This window comes from Podarcis tiliguerta, assembly GCF_965153285.1.
Source record: "Podarcis tiliguerta genome assembly, chromosome: 6".
NCBI lineage: Eukaryota > Metazoa > Chordata > Lepidosauria > Squamata > Lacertidae > Podarcis > Podarcis tiliguerta.
In genome coordinates, this window is record NC_139539.1 from 48058829 (window position 1) to 48080036 (window position 21208).

Genomic DNA, 21208 nt, shown 5'->3' on the forward strand with positions numbered 1-21208 from the left:
AGTAACGTATCCTTTTCACAACACAACCATTTGTTTTCTGTCCTCCATGAGGCAACAAAGCAAAAGCACTTCAGCAATTTATGGTGCACTGGTGATAAGCTATACCCTTGAAGTTATTCCTCCCTGACTTATCAGAAGAAGACTCTGCAGCACCCTGGGTCAAGTAGTTTCACTATTCTCTTAATTATTTGCATTTACAAATCAAAAGCCTTCTGAAATTCACCAAACCTATGTTATGGGTAGTTGCTATAACTGCTTTAGAAACTTTTTTAGAAGTTCAGCAGAGTCCTTAACAAGGCAGATGCTCTTCAGAGTAAGCTACATGTAATGCTTTCTATGAACTAATTAATAATACGCATGCCTACAATTCCTAAATCATTCATATCCCATGTTCTTCCCTATGTCCATCACTAATTCTTCCGGCAATGGCAGCGGATGTGAATCAATCTTTTTCTTGATAATTATTAGGTAGCTAGGAGTGATCTTCCTCTGACAGGTGCTTAAAACACTCCTTAATAGTTTAGTCTTTGCTCCACAATGGTGCAATGCTGCCCTCAGGTGAGAGGTTTTTCCCATGGTGCACACACACTCAGGCACTTCAGAAGATGTAATTAGAGAACATGCCATAAGGATGTTGTCCTGATCAGAGAAGATTGCTGAACAACCCACTGCTGACAAACCATCTCACCAAGGGACTTTTGGAGTCTAGCACTTGGTGGAAGATTACTCCTAGACCAGAGGAAGTTCGTGGAACAGAGGCAGAATGGCAATGTAGGTTTTATTGGATGTTTTAGCTATGTTTACAGTCGTGTCTTGGATTCTGAGGCAGCATAACAATCCTTTGTGCTCATGTCATGCCTGCATCACAAGGTAAGGTTTTTCTTTTCTTTTTTTACAAGAAGGTATGTTAGCATTCTTCTTTGTGTCAACATAGCTATGAAAACCATGCTTTGCATTCTAGCGCACACTTAGCCTTCATATTTCACCCAGTGTTTTCCAAATAAAACTTGCATGTTTTTAACAGGAATCAATTCACACACGGTATCAGTGCAGCATTGTCTCCTGCTAAAACATACCTGTTTAAATCAGACAGTATCTCTAGAGTAGGGGAGAGGGTAAGTATTATACTGTATAAAGGTAAAGGTAAAGGGGACCCCTGACCATTAGGTCCAGTCGTGGCCGACTCTGGGGTTGCGGCACTCATCTCGCTTTATTGGCCGAGGGAGCCGGCGTACATATTCCGGGTCATGTGGCCAGCATGACTAAGCTGCTTCTGGCAAAGCAGAGCAGCACACTGAAACGCCGTTTACCTTCCTGATGGAGCGGTACCTATTTATCTACTTGCACTTTGATGTGCTTTCGAACTGCTAGGTTGGCAGGAGCTGGGACCGAGCAATGGGAGCTCACCCCATCGCGGGGATTCGAACCGCCAACCTTCTGATCGGCAAGTCCTAGGCTCTGTGGTTTAACCCACAGCGCCACCCGCGTCCCTATTATACTGTATCAGTTGTGCAAACTGGTAGTCAACCAGAAGAAAGGTGTTGAAGACAGGGTTAGGGTAGGAAGTAGTACCACAGATTTACAGAAGGAAATGCGAATTGTCATACACATAATCAGGCATTACACCAGACAGTTTATGTTGCAAGAAGCCTACCAGAAGTTCAAAAAATCCTTCAAACTGAAGATATGACCATTGTCATTTATAGGAAAGGAATATGTGCTACTGTATTACACTCGGGTAAGGGAAGACAATAAATGAAGAGAGGGAAGAGTAACAGAATCCAATAACTCAGCATGATTTAGAAATCGCATAACCTGGAATTGTGACTTTTTGTAAGGAACAAGGTAGGTAGGAAATGTGAAGCCAATGGAAGACAGGCCTTGTGGTATGTGATGGCAATGCCAGACAAGGTAGGGAGAAAGAGGAAGAAAAGCAATCCGAGACTGCTGTCACCATCAACCACAAATCTTTTAGCATTCAAAACCCTGGTGGCACTTGGCTTGACCGTGTGTTGGGTATGCTGACAAAACAGACAAATAGTGTGACCTGGTGAGAAGATGGTTGCAGTTGGCTATTGTAGAGTTCATTTTCAAGTCTGAACTCTGACGTGAGCTTGCTGGATGACCATATACATGGTTCTCTTTCTATCACATTTCTCTATCAAATGGATATAACAATACCACATATCATAAGCTTTCTCCGCCCCCACAATAATGAAGTACAGGCAGTATTGGAGTACTGAGATAAAAATATGTATTCAGTCAAGCCTTCAATCCCATGAAATGGAAGGCATTTACAAGTCTTAGAAAATATCATAAGCAATCTTCTCCCCCCAAAAAACTGAATGTTGTGTTGCACCAACTATCTTGAGTGTCCCATAGCAATGGTACTTGGCTACCCACTCAGTATTGCTTAAACATACCTCTGTATGCTGAAAGGATTTGGGAACCTTAAGTTAATAGATAGAAGGGGGGTGGAGAGAGATGGTTCCTAGTCTCTCTATTTTGTTAATCCAAAAACCAAATACAGTGGTACCTCGGGTTACATACACTTCAGGTTACATACGCTTCAGGTTACAGACTCCGCTAACCCAGAAATAGTACCTCGGGTTAAGAACTTTGCTTCAGGATGAGAACAGAAATCTTGCTACGGCGGTGCGGCAGCAGCAGGAGGCCCCATTAGCTAAAGTGGTGCTTCAAGTTAAGAGCAGTTTCAGATTAAGAACGGACTTCTGGAACAAATTAAGTACTTAACCCGAGGTACCACTGTATCTTGTTTATTCACTTACTTTATTTTGAGGAAACCATCATGGGAGGAAAGGCTTCGAGGGTATAAGGGGTTTACTGCCCATCAGTCAAAGTCTGATCCATTCATTAGCCAAAATTCCCACAAGTCCCTACTCTTTTAGAAATATACTATCCTAGTCATACTGCTACTACTTAGACACCAAGGCAGGCATAGGCAAACTCAGCCCTCCAAATGTTTTGGGATTTCAACTCCCATCATCCATAGAAACAGGACTAGTGGTCAGGAATGATGGGGGTGTGGTCCCAAAACACCTGGAGGGTCAAGTTTGCCTATGCCTGCACCAAGGCCTTGAGAAGATCCTGCCCAGTCAGAACATTTTCTCCCAAAGGCCAATAAAATGCTTTGCTTTAGGCTAAAAGAAAAGCTCTCTCTTCAAGAAGTCTGATGACGATTCCTATCTTCCTGATGGGTGCACAAAAATGCAGAATGGCTGTGTTTCTTTCCTGGCGCCACCCTGCATCCTAAATGGCCCCATGCCTCTCTGCTGCCCCTTAGCAAAAGTCAGAATGTGACTGCGCTGCTCCTTAGGGGGTGGAAATGTGAACCTGTCTGGCAAGGAGCTTGTCTGGTGAGGGTTAACGTAGAACTCTTTCAACCTGTATTTGCTTACCTCTGCCTGTATTGTATATCCTCCTGTTTCCCTTGCTCCATCAGCCTTCTTATTTCCGCTTCCCTCAAGCACACAGTCACCAGGCTGGAATGCTTCCAAGGACAACAGCAGGTTGTCTCTCTATCCCCACCCTTCTGGAGAATGTACCTGCCTGGGCAAAGGTCAGCGTATGCTACGAGCCTATCAGACGCAGCACCTGGGCTAGGACAGGCGGAGGAAGGAGGTGGGACTTGCACCTGTTGCTTGACAGGTAGACGCAGGCAGGCAAGGAGGGAAGAAGATTGGCTTTAATTTTATCCTCAGGCCACAACCTGAAAATTGTCCCATCCGTCAAGTATAATAGCAGGAAAAAACGATACTAGCATCCTGGCAAGTCCGAGAGCTTAGGCAAAAGAAACAAGACTTGCTACAGCATCTTCTGTGAAGAATCAGCTTTAGGTGAGTGAAGCTGATGTCCCTTCCAGCAATTACCTGGTTGTCTCCACTACATACTGTCATCTTCCCTTTCTGTCAAGGCTTGGCGTGGGATTGAAAACTCCTCAAATTCCACACATACACACTGCTCTTCCTTTGTTAGCCTACAACTATGTTTAGAGGCATTCCTGAGGGATTGGTGTGCTGCCTTGTGCTCAGATACCTTCAGGATACGAGGATGTGTAGAAAGGAGACAGGGTCTTTCCTCAAAGCTGCTCTTCTTCTGATCACCAACACCACCATTATTTTAACTTCATTTAATAATGGCTTCCTAGGAAACATCTGTTGCGACTGTGAAACTGCTAGCAGATTTGCAGAGCTAAGCTGAGTCTGGTATGGTTTCATATTGGATGGGGGACTGTGTGTTGAGATTCCTGCATTGCAGAGGGTTGGACTAGATGATCCTCAGGGTCCCTTCAAACTCTACCATTCTAATATCACATGATCTCAAAGTGCCTGGAAGCATTCCGCTATGTCTGCCCTTGTTCAGTAGCCCCATAGACTTAGCTGTGATTCTTGCATAGCAGAGGGCTGGACTAGATGACTGTGGGGGGGTCCCTTCCAACTCAACAATTCTACAGTTCTGAAAGCAGGAAGGGATGAGAAGGAGTGCGAGAGGTCCTTTCCCATATGGGTTAATGCTGAATAGCTGACAATCCAAGCTGGCTGTAATCCCTTCCTGGCCGCAGGCAATCCAGCAAAACACAGCAAGCAGTGTGTTAGAAGCCATCGTGTGCCAACAGCAGCACAGATCCCAGGCAAGTACCGCTTAGAGCACGCAGCTGCTCTTTTGCCTGCTTGGCATATAAGTGACGTGGATGGAGCATGGACTTGGATGCCTCTGCCCATGAACCCACAGGGTACAATCGGTTGTTCCTCCAGGAGTTCAAACTTCACACACAGGTAGAATGGAAAGGCTTGTGTGTTGCACGGAGAGGGTGGGGGAATTTATTCAACTCCTCCTGGCCTTCCTACAAGTCACTGAGCTTTGATTTCTGCATCAATGCAGCCTCAGCTGGCAACGTGCCCTGAAGAAGCCTGTTCTCCTTATGGTTTTAACAGTGATCTCATGCTCTGTCAGGCTTGGCCTGACACGGTCAGGCTGTGTCTGGATCAGGCCCCTCCCCTCTCTGACCACCTGGTTCTGCCAAGGCAAGGCTCAAGCAGCCACTGATCTAGATGTTAAGCAATTGGCCAGAATAAAGGGGATCTGTTACAAGAGGAGCAGGGATTTTTAGCTATCCCCTTAGTTCCCTGTAAAGTAGTAGTACTTTTACTGAACATCTTCCAGATCTCTTAACTGACGCAGCAACAAGAGTTTAAACTGGCTTTTAAAGATAGCCTGGACCCATGCATGTTTAAAAGTTTACTCACGAGGCAACTCCTACTGATTTCTAAGTAAGTGTGCATATGATTGCAGCCTTAGATAGTGGTGTATTTTAACAGTAAGATGCTCGTATGATTAGACCTCACTTCGCTTTGACCCATGAGCCACATTTCCTGCTTATGCTCAGTCCTGATACCTGACTGATATCTCCAAAGTGCAGTTATCTTTAGTGCTGAGCTGAAACAGGGTAGTGGTGCATTTTGTGGAGATCTCTGGCTTCTCTGATACGATGCCTTGCCTTTTCATCCATTTTTTACATTCCTCGGCAAAAGGGGATGAATAAACTGTAAGAAGGTGGATGCTAGAGGAAGAGTGTGCATGCCTCTGTTGCCAAAGCAACAGGGCAAACGTTCCCTCAGGCTGGGATGCACACGCCAAGTGCCTCCCATTGAAAGGAATGCAATGCAGAGACAAGATATGCAGGTGTCATTTCTCTGGACTGCATTGCTTCCAATGGGATGCGCCTCTCAAGGCAAGGGAGTTTCTCCCCCTTACACCAGTGGCAGTACAGGGAAACCATATTTGTGAAAAGGCTCTTTAAAAAAGGATAAAAGAGGATGAAGGTAAGAGATTTTATTTATTCTGAAAACTTTCAAGTGACAGCTTTTACAGTGAAAAATCATAATGAAAATGCATCATAGCACTGTGTTGCTCTACTTTTAAGCATATCCTCCTACCAGTGTTTGGCATTTCCCCACCGCGGATGTGTAATGGTAAGAGAGTGAGATGGTGCTTTATCGTGCAAGAAGCTTTAAACTCTGCCAGCTTAGACAGCGGGATGCAAAGCTCCCTCTCCACAAGGCCTGTCTTCAGTCATTCACATTGCTGTATACAGTCATACCTTGGGTGACAGATGCTTCAGTTTGCATGTTTTTGGGTTACGGACATGCCGAAATCCGGAAGTACCAGAACAGGTTACTTCCAGGTTTGGGTGCTCGTGCATGCACAGAAGTGCTAAATCGTGCTTTGCGCATGCGCAGAAGCACCAAATTGCAACCCGCACATGTGCAGACATGGCGCTGCGGGTTGCAGATGCTGCGGGTTGAGAACGTGCCTCCCGCACGGATCACATTCGCAACCCGAGCGTCCACTGTACTCTATAGCAGGAGAGGGGAACCTCAGGCCCAGGCACCAAATGCAGCCTTGGGACTCTCCCTAAGCTACACCCCACATGGGTCTTACCTCACACCTTCCTTTTGTGCTTTTGCTTGGCTGGACTGTGCCCTAGGCCTGTCTTGATTGATTTTGTTTGTCTGGATGGGAGATAGAGAGATGTGTGTACATGTGGAATGAGGCCTACTCATATGTGGAATGAGGCCTACTTATTTGTTGTTCTGTCCACTATTTAAAAAAATTCCATTTACAGTCATACCTCGGGTTACAGACGCTTCGGGTTGCACGATTTCGGGCTGCACACTGCGCCGAACCCAGAAGTACCGGAACGGGTTACTTCCGGGTTTCAGTGCTTGCACATGCGCAGAAGAGCAAAATCATGCTTTGTACATGCGCAGAAGAGCCTAATTGCAACCTGTGCTTGTGCAGACGTGGCGCTGCGGATTGCGGACGCTGCGGGTTGCGAACGTGCTTCCCACACAGATCACGTTTGCAACCCGAGCGTGCACTGCATAGACTGCTTTACTATCCAAAGCACCTTGAAGAAGTTTACATACAGAGTAAGTACTGTTGAACCATATCGAATGATTCACATTAAAAAATACATAAAAATATACATATCCTAAAAAAGTAATACGCCTCTGGCCCCACCTACTTTTGCTTCTGAACTTGCCCACCTCTGGCTTGTGGTCCTCAGGCTGCAAAAGGTTCCTTATCCTGCTCTGTAACAGGAATCGGGAGCCTGTGGATCTCGCCATTTCCACCAGTCTTGTGGGATGTCGCGAGTTGTAGCGCAACATCCTGAGAGCCACCGGCTCCCCACTCCTGCTATAAAGTCACAAATGGTACTATACTATACAGTACGTAAAATACAGGTCAGTCCTAGGCAAAAGGTAGACAGCAAGAAGCTGAGTGGCTTTGAGAAGATTAAGGGGCAGCATGCAGATTTAGCAAGCACTGCATTTACTCATGAAAATGACTGTTTTCCATTCTGTTCCTGCCATTTTCAATATCCTTCTAAACAAAGTTTGTAGCTGTAGAGGCTGCAAAGACAAGGTCGCCTTGGCAGGGATGCGCTTGCTTGGGACAGTAGCATTTCTGTCTGTTAAGTATGGGAATACTTAACAGCCATTTCCTGGAGCTTCGCTGGAGGGAGACGTCAGGAGCACTGGCAAGCGAAGGTGGGGGCATGGGGAGTAGTCCGCCCCAGGTGCGTGCCGAGGGGGGTGACATTGCGGCCCCCCCGCCCCCCGGGACACTTGGCGCTCACTGCACACCCCCGGGACGTGCGCTGCCTGCACGCACCCCGCGGGCGGCTCTCTACGCCCCCTGGGACGCGTGCCAGCCACGCCCCCAAATGTACACCGCTCCTGGTGCCACAGCAGGTAGCTCCACCACTGGTCAGGAGAGCAAGTTGTTTACGTGTGGTTGCATGTAGAGACAACTTACAAATGGTTTACATCTGAGCAGTGGGGGAGCTTACTACACAGAAGGTCCTAGCACCCCATCCAGGTCTCTGTTCTTCCTAGACAAAGACTTGCGTCTCAAGGGTTAAGGCAGCCTTGACGCAAGGATCTATTGTTCAACAAGCCGGAGAGCCAGTTGGTGACAAGAGGCAGATGCTGATGAGGAACCATGTGAGGCTGGTGCTGTGAATGGGGCTTTATTACTGTGTGGGATCCCTGCCCTCTGCCACTATCCTTGCTGCCAGCACTGGAGGCGAGCACAGCTCAGCTGAGGGATGTTGTGGTGATCTGATGGAGGAGCCCTAATGCAGCTAAGCTTTGACGGACAAGGCAGGTACTGGTACAAGACAGGTGCACCATAGCACCAGGGGCAAGCTTGCTGAGGGGAGATCCCAGACTGCAGCACCAGTGAGTGGAATCTATTAGAATTCCTGGAGGGGGGGGCTGCATATGAGGGCCCATTGACCCATCCCCATTAGGGCTGCCATATGTCCAGATTTCCCCAGACATTACCGGGATTTCAAAGGCAGATTTGACATCTGGGGGGAATTTCCAAAAGGCGGAGCTTTGTCCTGGATCTTAGGCAAGTCAATTTGGGGGTCTTCAGCGTGTCCTGGTTTTTACTTTTTGAAATATGGCAACCCTAAGGCTCATTGGAAGTGGGATGTCATTGCGAAGGCCCCCATGTGGAAGATCACTTCAAAGAAGGATCTTTTATCAGCCCTGTGGAAGATGGAGTCTCATTTTAGGTATCCACTGGGAAGAAGCTTTATTGCAGGGATAGCTTTAATGAGGTCCATCAATTTAGCCCTTGTGGTCAGATGTTGAAAACGTGTAGCAACTGGGGCTGCTAATACTTTTCTGAAGATTGCTAGCTTCTACTATTTATTCGTTATGCTGAATACCCTGAGCATCTAAGGAACCAGCTATTTTTGCACATATTGCATGTATTTTGCAAGAAGATATGCCTTTTTAAAAAAAAATTGTGCCTTTATTTCACAGAATGATCAGCAACTCTAGTATTATACAAAATACCACCTTTCTCCTTTTTTGTTTTCCAAACTATTCTTGATTTTTATTGATAAGAAGTTCTAACTACTTACAACTTTCCAGCTGCATACTCTGCATAGTGTAGTCCTACATTCATAAGCTGTCATGTGAAAGGTATTGCATATTTCTGCTTACTTTGGTTGCTTTTTTCTGCGCAAAAACCAGGCCTGTTATCTTCCACTAAGATTCATGAGGTAGGCAGAATTTGTATAGGAGCAAGGCTGGTATTTGGGGACTACTTTGATTTGTCTTGCTTAATAATCTCTAGCAACTGATTTGCTTTTCTAGGTGTTAAGCGTGCAGAAGCAATATTTATCTTTCTTGAATGGTAGCAGGGTAGGATACATGACAAAGGTATTCTTCCCCATGCCATTCCCACAACTTTGCTCCTAAGCAACCTTGTGGTTGCAGCCTTGTAACTACTTACCTGGGAGGAAGCGCAGATGAACTAAATATGCATAGAATTTTACTGCACATATTAGCTGCTACTGACCTCTTAACTCTCTTCTTGCAATCATTTGCAGTTGTGTTGGCACACTACAAAAATCTAACTTCGCATTGTGGGTTTGCCCCTGGGTTTTATTTTGGCTGACTCTTTTGAAGCTTTTGACTTTGTGCTGTTGTTTTATCTGCTTTTTTATGTTGTGATTTGCCTGCAGTTTTAAATTCCCGTGGATATTGAAAAAACCACAATGGCTGAAGATTGTTTTGAAAATCAGTTTATTAAGAATCATCTTGAACCATTTGCATCATCTATAAATGTTGCTACTTTGCTTCACATTCTCTCCAGAGTGCTAATGAACTAAAAACCCACAGACGAAGTAGGATATGATGATTTAAAAATCATATATGAAACCCAGCTCTCTCTTTTCCTCTTCAAGCCCAACTCTCCTTAGCCATCAGTGCTACTTCTGCATATAGGCTTTACTTTCTTGAACCCCTGGTGGTCATGACTTCTTTGGATTAAATTAGGCATGCTATTGTACTAACGAACCTTCCTGCACTGCTGTGAAAAGCTATAAGGATGTTACTGGTTGGAAAGCGAACACCTCTAAATCCTTTAATCTATTTCTAGACTGCAAAGTGAATCAACAATATACAGTAGTATCTCGGGTTAAGATCTTACCAATTCGTTCCGGAGGTCCGTTCTTAACCTGAAACTGTTCTTAACCTGAAGCACCACTTTAGCTAATGCGGCCTCCCACTGCCACTGTGCCGCCAAAGCACGATTTCTGTTCTCATCCTGAATCAAAGTTCTTACCCCGAGGTACTATTTCTGGGTTAGTGGAGTTTGTAACCTGAAGCGTCTGTAACCCGAGGTACCCCAGTGGTGCTTCCCATTAGCTAAAGTGGTGCTTCAGGTTAAGAACAGTTTCAGGTTAAGAACGGACCTCCAGAACGAATTAAGTTCTTAACCCGAGGTACCACTGTACAACTTTTTAAAGATTTCAGTACAATCTTGTGCTGCTCTGCTATAATAGACCCGATAAGAAAGACCCCCCTGTATGAGAACTTTTTCTGCCCTTTGAGGATCAAATGTGTTGAGGTTGTGTGTATGTGTGGAAGCATATGTATGCAGGCTTGCATGGGTTGGGATTTTTTGCCAAGTCTTTGACGTGGGTGAAAGAAAGCCTAGTTTCTCCCCTGTTTCCAGCTACCTCCTGCCTTTGGAAACCTGCTGGAGAGGGACTGTGAGCAACATCTTGGGAGAGGTGAATGGAGGAGCAAGGCAAAACTGTCAAGATCCCTTGTTATTTTTGGTATTGCTAGGAGGTATAATGTTGCTAATGTAATCTTGCTATATTATAGTACTGAAATGTGTTTTGTATGTTCTTAGATTTGCAGTTATGCTGTTGTTTATTATGCTATTATGGAATTATTCTTACGACGGTTGCTTTTCAGATGTGGTTCATTTTTATTTCTTGTAAAATGGTTCTTTTGTGGAATGGCAACATACAAATAAGATGATTATTATTGTGATTTTAGCAGTTCTGGATTTAATGCAAGGCCATCTTTGGCCCCGATCCAGAGAGCTGTTCATAACCAGGTGTTGCATGCAACTATCAAAATGACGTCATAACCAAATGCACTGGACCAAGAAAGCAGATATGTACCCATGTTCAGTAGCATCCAGTGTTGATCAATACACATGTAAAGTGGATTTCTCCATTTGCTATTTCTCTCCACAGACAATAGGACCCTGTGCAAGTTTTTGTACATGCGAAACAGTAAGAACAGCCCTAAAACAGATTAAGTGTAGCTACACATGAGAGAGCTGAATATTTGTCTAGACTATCTTTGTTCAAATATGGAGGGGCCTGGAAGCAATCTTCTGACAGTTATTTAACATTGACTGGAAAGTTCTGAACAGTCTTGGATAAGGTGTTTTGTTTTTTCATTGCTTCTGTGACAGTAATATGACCGGAGGATGTCTCCAATGATAAAAGCATATGATACCATGTATATTTTAAATATGGAAAAATAAACTAAATGAAGAAATCACAAAACTTGGATTTCTGTTTGGCTACTCACCCGTTACCATTATCTAATGAAAGAACTGCCCAATTCTATTTATTTTTCCATCTCTCTTCTTCATGCCATAAGCAAAGCTGGGTGCAATACCCAAATGCCTCACTCCAGCACAGATGTTAACACAGAGAATAGAACTCAGAATCCTGAGGAATAACAGCATTCATCGTTTTCAAAATGATTCTAAGCACTGTGAAGATAACATTGTCCTCAAGATGGGTATGCAGCACATGGTAAAATCAATAAAGGCTGAGGCAGAGATGAGAAACGCATTTCCTGTATAGTTTTGGAGCTTCTCTATGACAGAATGATTTGGATTCTGCAAAACGAGAAAAATCTGTCCAAATGGTTGGTTTGTTTTCATATGGATAATTCAAGTGCAAATTACAATTTACTTATGAAAGCAGAATTCTGCTTTTCTTGGCATGCGGAGCTAGGGTTGGCAAAGTGCAGAATTTTGATTTATTTTCCTAAGGCACGGACAGGGCTGTTGCCCTGCCCATAAAAAGCAGGTTTTACTTGCATGGACATTAGCTGACCCCAGAGGGAGTGGCATTTTCCTTATGACTCTTTTTTCTTTGGAACTCCGGGAGTGGAGGAGGTGGATCCCTCCTCCCTCTAGAGGCAATCTTCATTTCGTAACCTTTTGTCGTCATTTCATTTTTCAGATATGTGCCAGGATCCCCGTGAGCTTGGAAGCAAATGAGCTACAAGGCTGAAGCAGCTTTTCACTTTGGGCTTCAAGAGAGAGGAGTCCTACATTCCTCCTGTGCTGCACTTCTGACAGCATACAGTAATACGCCGGCTGCAGGCTTCTGGCTCTGGCACTGCTCCCTCACATAGGAAGAAAAAGTGAAAGGTGCTGCCCTCTCCTGCTGGGAAATGTCATACCCATCCAGGCTTGCCAGCTGAAGCGGCAGCTCCATCTGCACGACCCACCTTTATGTAGGAGCCAATCCAGTGTCCAGCATGCCTGAATTAGAGCCGCTGGGTGTGCCCAGACCCCCAGCCAACGCCAGCCGGATCCAGAGGAATATCCTGGAGGAACATGTGGAGCTATGGTGGTTCCAGGAACCCAGAAAGTCATTTGTCTGCTATGGGGTAGCTGTGGCTCTGATCCTTGCCTGTGGGGTAGGTGGCATTGCACTGCTCTATAGTACAAGCAGCCGCTCTGGGGAATGGAGGCTGGCAGTGGGCACAACACTCTGCCTACTGGCGCTCTTGGTCTTACTGAAGCAGCTGCTGAGCTCGGCCATCCAGGACATGAATTGCATTCGCAGCCGAGAGCAAGTTGCGCTACTGAAGAGCGGCGGTGCCTCGGACTGTGCGGTGTTGCTCGTGACATCCCTGGTGCTGCTGGTGTGTGGCACAGTCCTCACTGTGCTTTCCACCACCAGCGTTGGCAGCAACCCAACTGCCCAACGCCCCCTTGCCAGCATGTTTGTCAGTGGCATTGTGCTCACAGCCTCTGGAGCGATCATCCTGCTCAGCCTGCTGCTCTATTTGATGTGGACTTCTTGTTGCTCAGCTGTGCCTCCCAACCGGGACGCTGGGGACAACAGCACCCTCTTCACCATCTCGGGACGCATCTCAGCTGACCGGCGGCTCGCCCCTACCTCTAGCACAGCAAATCTCATTTAACCCTCAAGTAAACGCCTAGTGGCTGCCGCCGCCTTTGACCGCAGGGTTGAACTCTCAATATTGGACTGGCATTTGCACTTTACGACATCCAGCCTGGCCCAGATGTGTCTTCCTGTGCTGCACTCAGCAATGTGCCGGAATTTCTGCTGCAGAGCTGTGCTGCCAAGATAGCGGCCTGGGCTTGTTGGCCAGAGACCACAACACATAAAGATGTTTTCGCTACTGAGTGCTGGGAGATAAAGGTGTGGAAATAGTCGACGTTCCAAAGAAGGGCTTTTCTAGCACAACAGTGAAAATGGTACTAGAGGCTGTTCAATTTGGATAGAGTGTTTCTCTCACACACAAATGTTCGTTTCACTAATTAGTTTCCCCAACATTTCTGAAGTGGCACCAGGCATTACCCAAAACTTTTTCTTTTTTAAAAAATAATTTATATTGATTTTCCCAACCTCTTAATGTTTATCTTTGCAGCCCCAAGGTCTACTTACTTTTACAAAAATGAATGATGCAATTATACGGAAATGGGATTTGGTGCCCAAACCTTGTTTTTGTGTGATGTGATTGTCATTATCATGGAATGCATACAGTTCTGTTTTGAATGGATAGTTACATGGAGGCTGAGGGATAACTAAGCTGCATGGAGCATATATCCTAACAGTTTTATTGTCCTCGCCAGAACAGTGAAGACAGTGGCAGGCACACACCCACCCACCCACCCTTACTACCCAGCACTGGCCCCTGATAGCAGGATACATGGATGGGAGTGACATTTCCTTGCTTGAATGCTCCTGCATACTCAGGATTAGAAACAAGACCATGGAAACTGATACCAGGAATGTGTGCATGTATACAAGATGAGCATCAATGTATGAGTGGCGAATGCAGCTGGCACTGGGGGACTTAGTTCATAGAGTATGAGGAATTAATAACTACTTTGCTTACTCAGGAGACCTCTCTGTAAGGGAAATCATCAAAGCTAACAGCCAAGTAGGCTTGCTCTGTCAGTCAGTTTCTATCTAGAGCACCTTCCCAAAAGGTCTTGAAGTAGACTCACATGTGGGTACAAAAAATCAGTGGGTACAATTTATTTTGTGACCACAATTGTGCCCAGCTGAGTTTCCCCACACTAGTGTAACCATATCTCTTTAGCTTGAATCAATTCTTAACTTGAGGTGAGCCCCAAGCCCTGATTTATAAAGGAGCCCAGAAACCACAGCCTCTGCCCTGAATGAGTTGATGCTCAACAGGCAGAGCAAGGGCAGTATTTGCAACAGCTGATATAATTTTTTTAAAGGGCCAGGATCACTGAAAGGCTTACAATAGAAGCAGAAGCATGGCAATGTCTCCCATGATATACTACAGCAACGCAGAAGGCTACACCTTCACAATTTGCCCTTATACCAAACACAAACCACACACCTGTATGCCATCAGTATGCAAATTGGTGAATCTATGTATTCTGTACAAAGCAACTCCAGATTGTGCACTCAACAGTAAATAATACAAATTAGGAACAAGTTAATGTTTCCTTTTCCAATCCAAATACAAAATCTCAAGCTTCTTTTACAGGAGATGTAAGGAAATGAGATATGTGAAATGTTATGGTGGTAGTGGGGTCACCTACAGAGGAAATGAGCTGCAAGAGATTTAACTCATACAAGTCTCAAGCAGTCCTTTATTATTATTCTACTGCAGCAGGATACATTTGTCTCATCTATTAATGCCTCTGTCAGCTCCCCCAGTGCTGTATCTAGGGAATAAGGATGATGCTTGGGTCAGTCTCCCTCCTCCTTTTAAATCTCATTTGATCACGTGTGCACTGAAAACCAATGTGAAATAAAGTGTAGAAATTGTAGTGGGTTTGTTGCTAGGAGTGTGGGCTACATGCAGTTATTCACCAAACTGGCTCAAGGCCCAAACTTAAAAGTGCACCTATTATTCAGGTCCAGGTGCTATCATAGCAGATTTAGGATACCTTAGTGCATAATATGTTGGCATCCCAAGCAGACCATGTTCCCATGACCCCTGCCCTACCAGCCCCCACACTATAAGTGCCATCTATGTTGTGTTCACATGTTCTCAAAGAAACCATCTGTGATTAAACCTTAAGGTAAAAGCCCACAAGTCCAAGGCTTCAAAGTCATATTCCCGTTCTTTATATCGCACAAAGTAAGGTGAAAGCCAAGGACACAACACTTTTTCATGCTCCAAGGATTAGGCATGGCTTTGATATAAGGCTGTGGATCTACTGCAAAAACTCAGTAAAATATATGCCACAGTATATCCTTCAAGATTTTTCCAACATGGCAAAAACCTCTATGCTTACTTAGAAGCAATCTCACTGGGACTTACTTCTGAGTAATATGCAAAAAGATGCACACAGTGTCTCTCTTTGTGAAAAGTTAGTAGGCAACTTGAGACTTGCACTTTTCTACTGTCTACAAACCAGCTCCAAGTCACATGGCTTGAGATTGTACAACAAAATGGCTATTTAATCAATTTTATTAATATCAAAAGCATATACTGAAGAAATGTTAACAGCTCCTTAAGAACAAAGAAATGCACAATGGGGTACCCTTGACCCTGGCTACTCATGAGGCATGATGACATTCAGCAGAGAGGTACCTGCACTCCTCTTCATACCTTCAACAGTTACCCATTTCTTAGAACATGGATGGGGAACCTGTGGCTCTCCAGATGCTGTTGGATGGATACGCCAAACATCCCTGACCATTGGCCATGCTAACTGGGGCTGATGGGAGTTGCGGAGTCCAAACAACCTCTGCAGGACCACAGGTTCCCCAACTTTGCTCCAGGAAAGGGGAGGGCACAGAAAAAGAGAGGAAGGAAGTCAAGCTACAACAACTCCAAAAGACAAAGGCAAGAAGCCCAGTTGGTGACTTCAACAGCTTTGAAGCACTCTGGACCACTGCTCTTTGAACAATGCCATAGTATCTGTAAAACTAATGGAGCGCAGGGAGGCTCAGGGGCCTAGCATAGGTGCAGGATGTTGAGGCTGATAAAATTCCTTCCTGTTTAATCAGAGGATAACTAGATGTAACAGGAACTAGATTTGCAGGCAGCATATGATCCCTTTACTCTTTAGGTTTTGGTCTTCTTTCCCCAGAAAATACATGTCTAGTCAACTTTCCCAAGCACAGAGCTATCAAAGGAAATCTACAGCATAGCTTGGTCAAAAAGGGAATGATCTGTAGGAACAATCTTGGCCTTGTGTTAAAAGACAGCAGAAAGGCCACCTTCCAATATGTGTGCCTGCAGAAGGTGATATTGGGCTCTACATCTTCAAGTGCATCTTCAAGACTAGTCATTTGTGCATCCTTGGGCATGAATGTGGAAAGTCAGGGAACTGGATGACTACTTTACTACCAAAATGAACAGCAGGAAGATTAGACAGTAGCTCACCAACTACGGATCTTGGTGCCAACTAAATGTGCATATAGCCATTCATAGGTGACATCTGCATGGATCTTAAGACATCGGCCTTGAGCTGTGTGCCTATAAAAAGCTTGGAATACAATATTCCTGGTCTCAGCACCTCCACGTTTGCTTATGGAGCCAGTGACAGTTGTCAAGCCCTAGCAAAGACAGCATATTTAGTAGGCATTGAGTAAGGAACAATGCAAGGAGAATTATTGAATTTCTACAAATCCATGGGTACTCAGGGATTATGCAAGCGCATTAAATGCTTGTGAGAAGATGTATGTGAAAACACATCCACATTTCCACAAATCACACACTGAATGCATGTTACTGTTAAAATTACTCTAGAAGCTACGTTGCTTGTTCGCATTGCCCCTTCTCAAAAAAATTCAATCTGATGGCAAGGCACAATAGTTCCTGGTCCACACAGCAGCAGGTGAAGGAAGTGGAATGTTATAAGCCTAGTCTTTGTAAATATAATGGTAGGACCGAGACCTCCTCAGCACTAACCCTGATGCCTGAATTTGAATTATCAGATTAAAAAAGGAATAGCTGGTCTATTGCTCATTGAATGAAGGACCAAGCCTGCTGATGTATCTACAAAATTTGCCATGACCACAATGTCAGAGAAAGTAGGAATGTCGGTTCCAAATAAAAGTCTGGCCACCTGTTCTCATGGGTCCTTCGACAGAGATCTGCATTGAAGCAGCAGACTCCAGAGGTCTGAACAAAGACAAAATCATAGTAATTGTGTGAATGCAATGCATGGTTTAAAGGTGCATGTAAGATCTTGATCTACTGCTGTTATTCTCAAGTCAGGCTCTAACAATAGCAATAAGACTTCAGCAATGCATACTCATCTGAGTGTAACAGTATTTCTTACCCAGGGTCTGATCTCGGGTCTAGTAAAGGCTGAAGCCCATCTCAATATCTAGTTAACACAATAGTGCCAGTCTCCAGAAAGATGCTCAGTTTCCAGAAAGATGCTCAGAATTTCAGAATTAGGCACTTGATTCATACTCTAATGAGCTATAGCAAACTACCGTATAGGTAAAAGACATGAGTGTTTCCATCTTCCCTCACTAAAATGAGGTTATTAGTATCAATGGCCAGGACTCTGGGTCTTCCCATGTGACCCTGGCCACTGAACACAACCTTCCCAGTATTATCATATGGCGAGAACTGTATCACTCTGAACTGATCAATCACAAAAATGTTCCTGTCTTCATCAACACAGATGCTGAATGGCTTGGACAGCAGTGAAGTTGAGGGGTTAAGCACATTCAGAACAACCCCAGACTTCTCCATGACCACAATTTGTTTCTTAATGAAGTCTGAGACGACAAACTCCTCCCAGCTATTTACAGCAATGAACAGGAATTTCCCCCCATGATAGTTGTCTGGCTGGACTCTACCAACACATGCCCCAGATGGGCTATACAATGAGATGGAACAGAGAGTTCCTTCACTAACAGCCACATAAGAGTCTCCATATGAGGCAAGGGGATAGGACGATTCAGAGCCCCTCAGCTGCAGTTTACGCAGGAATAATCCATCAAGTTTCAGGAAAAAAAGATGAGTCTCTGAGGAACAGGCCAGGATCTTTCCACACACAGAGATGCCACAGAAGACAGAATTAGATGCAGGCAAAGGAATCACCCCCTCAAAGTGGCCACAGGCGCTATATTGCTTTATCTCAGCATTTGCCTGATCCAAAAGGACGACCTGACCACTGTGAGGCACAACAGCAATCCCAGTGATATTAGGCTTTTGTTTGGTGAGGGATGGATCTAGCTGAAAGCTGAAAGAATACCCTGCTCTTCTGCTCCAGCCAGTGGAGGAAAAAGAGCTTTTAAAGTGGGAGTCAGATTCACTTGTGAGGGAGTCTTCATCTGAATCAGAAGGAGTGCCCGTAACCTCCCCACTCTCCTCGCCCAGAGACGTCAATGACTCACTGCCCAGCTCCAACTGCTGCGCATTTCTTGTGGGTTGCTCCCCAGGAAAGACAAGACTGAAAATTGATGCTTCAGAGAGTTGCTGGGGTTCATCCCAGGCAATGGTTAATTCTGGAATCTGACTTTGGAGTTGTGGCAGTCTGTGTGCCTGAAGCTCCTCAACTCTAGTCCTGATCATTCCTTCCAGGTGAAGGATCTCAGAGTCCTTCCCAACACATAGAATACGCTGAGAAAACTCTTGAGTGTTCATTGCTTTGTCCTTCTGACTCTGCAGCTCCTTCCGTGCTAAACAAAAACGCTCCAGCTGCTCTGTTAGGAAGGCATTCAGTTTTGCCAAAGCACAGTCCTTCTGGGCAAAGATGTAAGTAGTGATATCTTCCACATACTTGCAGATCTTCTCCTTGACACGTTCGCTCTCTACTTTTAGTTTGTCCATTGCCTCCTCCACAGCTTTCTCTTGTTCAGAGATGCAGGTAATTGTTCCCTGCAAGCTCTTGATCAACTGCTCTACAGAAGGTCGTTTCCGCTGGACTGCACTGGACATGGAAACCACTTTGTGCTGGAAATGGTCCAGCATGCGACAATCCCTGCAGATGGACATGCTGCAGGTATCACAGAAGAAACGGAGCGCCTCCTGTGGGTGATCTTGGCACCACAGTTCCTGTAAAAATCTTACCTCAGTGTCATAATGCCCTGCAAGGAACTCTTCCAGGTTTACCACCTTATGGTGCAGAGTGAGGCGGGAGCAGCAGTGGCCCTGGGAACATATTTGGCACAAGAAATCCTTGCAATCCAGGCAACGGGCAGTGGCAGCCACAACTTTCTGAGCACTAGAGCAGACTGTGCACTCTAGGTCCTTGTTGCGCTTCATCTGGAACAGTTCCAAGAGGCCATTAATGAAGAAATTGGTCTTCAGCCCCACAGAACCTCCAGGAGCTTCCGACTGCAGACGGCACTCAGGACAATGTATGGTCCCATTTTCTACCAAGGGCTCTAGGCATTTTTGGCAGTAGGTATGCAGACATGGCAAGATTTTGGGCACCACATACAGGTCATAGCAGATTTTGCAAGTCAAAAAATCTTCCCGAATCAAATCCTGCAGTGACATGGAACTCTGAGTTGCCATGATCTTGTCTGGTCGGTCTACAAACAGAACAAGAGACAATCAGCATGGCCCTACTGGGTCTTGCACCAGCTATGAGGCGGAGGTGGGTGGGTTTAGAAGTTGTGTCAATAAACCTAGCAAGCTCTTTGCCTACTAATTCCAAGAGAGCCACACCAGACCTGTTGAAAGGGAGGTGGAAATGTAACTCAAGACTACAACCCTATGCACTCAGCTAGAAAATAAGTCCTGCTGGATGGAGCTTACTTCTGAACAGATATAGATAGGACTGCAGCCGGTAATATAAATAAGGATTTGTGATTAGGGAGCCAGGAACTGCCCCCAAAGGAACTGGAAATAAAATTACCGCCTTCAGTGCTGTAGCACAAGGGAACTGGAGAAGGGATTAGAGAGTAACACCTGGTCAAATATTAGCAAGCAGAGATGGGCTACTAGTATATTACACATTTTGTGCACCAGTGTAGAACTTCAGTCTAGGAAAAAGCATGAAAGTCATGCATAGATTACAACAATGGAACCAGAAAAAAATATGGGTTGGGGGTGCAGGGAGAGAACTTTGCCCCATGTTAGAACTCTGAAAGGGAAATAATGGGGAAGAGCCCTAGTTCAGTGGCTGGGCAGCTGCTGTCATGGACTTCAAAGACGCTGGAACTCAGAATGAAAGGGAGAAACGAGCTAAGAGGAAGACACATTTTGCAAACCCTCACCATGCTCAATTCCCACCCAGAAACCTATGTCCCCACTGTGGATGTGTGAATCCAGGATTGGCCTCCACAGTCACTTACGGACTCACTGTTAAGACCATGCTCATGGAAGACAATCTTACTCGGCTATGAGTGATCACCGAATAATAAGAGGAGCTCTGTATACAGAATACCCTGTCCTATCCAGGTAGGGCTGGAGTGGGGAGGGGATTGCTACCAGTCAGTGCAGAAGATCTTGTGATAGATGGAACAATGGTCTGACATTAATGCTCCGAACCTAAGGAACATTCTCTGAAATATATGATATGGATTTTGATGGGAGTTAAATTTCAAGCAATCATACTTAGGATTACAGGCTTAATTTCAAGCTTGTATTTTCGGTCTAATTTCCAAGTGCTGGCAGAAGTGTGTGTGGAGTTCTTTTAGTAGAGAATAACGAAAAACCTATTTAACTTGCCCTACAGAAATGTGCCAGGGAATTGGCTCAGCAAGCGAGCCGGTCGAGATCGGGGAAATTGCAAAGCACCAGCGCGAGGAGGAGACGCTTCGCCAAGCTCGAGAGCTTGAGGACGGAGCACCGGGCAGTTAACGGGAAACCACCTGCTTGTGGCCCGATCCTTTTCCTTCTATCCCTTTCGGGTTCTTTTGCGGGCGCCTTTCTCCCATTCCCCAGCCTCTCCCCCCCCCCCCCCCGGGCAGTCACTCACTTTCAGGCGCTTCACGCGCAAACGCCCAGAACATTGTCAAGCACCTTCCTCTAAGCGGGCAGTCCCTCGACCGGGCGCGAGCGATTTCCGCCTCGCGGCGTCATTTCCGGAAGGCGCTCTACCTCGCTCATCTTAGTAGCAGAGCCGCCTCCTCTCTGGTTTCCTGTTTGAGTTAAGAGGCTCCATTTTGCACTGTTGA

The 21208-nt window shown here is 45.4% G+C and overlaps 2 protein-coding genes across 9 annotated transcripts; one reads left to right on the top strand and one right to left on the bottom strand.

The window, feature by feature from the left end:
• Positions 1–651: 651 nt before the first annotated feature.
• Positions 652–13619, top strand: TMEM125 (transmembrane protein 125). Of its 8 annotated transcripts, none has more exons than XM_083445931.1 (2): positions 652–771; positions 12107–13619. In XM_083445931.1, the coding sequence occupies exon 2, from the start codon at positions 12408–12410 to the stop codon at positions 13077–13079; it is 672 nt and encodes a 223-aa protein (XP_083302057.1). In that variant the 5' UTR covers positions 652–771; positions 12107–12407; the 3' UTR covers positions 13080–13619. The 8 variants fall into 8 exon arrangements, with proteins under 8 accessions (XP_083302057.1, XP_083302053.1, XP_083302054.1 ...); XM_083445927.1 differs by having other exon boundaries at positions 722–870; XM_083445928.1 differs by lacking the exon at positions 652–771 and adding an exon at positions 3647–3857.
• A 1944-nt stretch (positions 13620–15563) lies between these two features.
• LOC310679862 (E3 ubiquitin-protein ligase TRIM56-like) lies at positions 15564–21118 on the bottom strand. The gene is made up of 2 exons (XM_083445712.1): positions 21010–21118; positions 15564–19618 (listed from the first exon to the last, which is right to left on the bottom strand). Exons 1-2 carry the CDS (start codon positions 21041–21043, stop codon positions 17550–17552), a joined length of 2103 nt encoding a protein of 700 aa, XP_083301838.1. The 5' UTR covers positions 21044–21118; the 3' UTR covers positions 15564–17549.
• Positions 21119–21208: the final 90 nt, after the last annotated feature.

Excerpts from the sequence above, each read along its gene's own strand:
- TMEM125 (XM_083445931.1), top strand. The coding sequence starts at position 12,408 with ATGCCTGAATTAGAGCCGCTGGGTGTGCCCAGACCCCCAGCCAACGCC.
- LOC310679862 (XM_083445712.1), bottom strand. The coding sequence starts at position 21,043 with ATGTTCTGGGCGTTTGCGCGTGAAGCGCCTGAAA. Across the intron at positions 19,619-21,009 it reads TGCGCGTGAAGCGCCTGAAA|ACCGACCAGACAAGATCATG; the intron begins GTGAGTGACTGC and ends TTCTGTTTGTAG.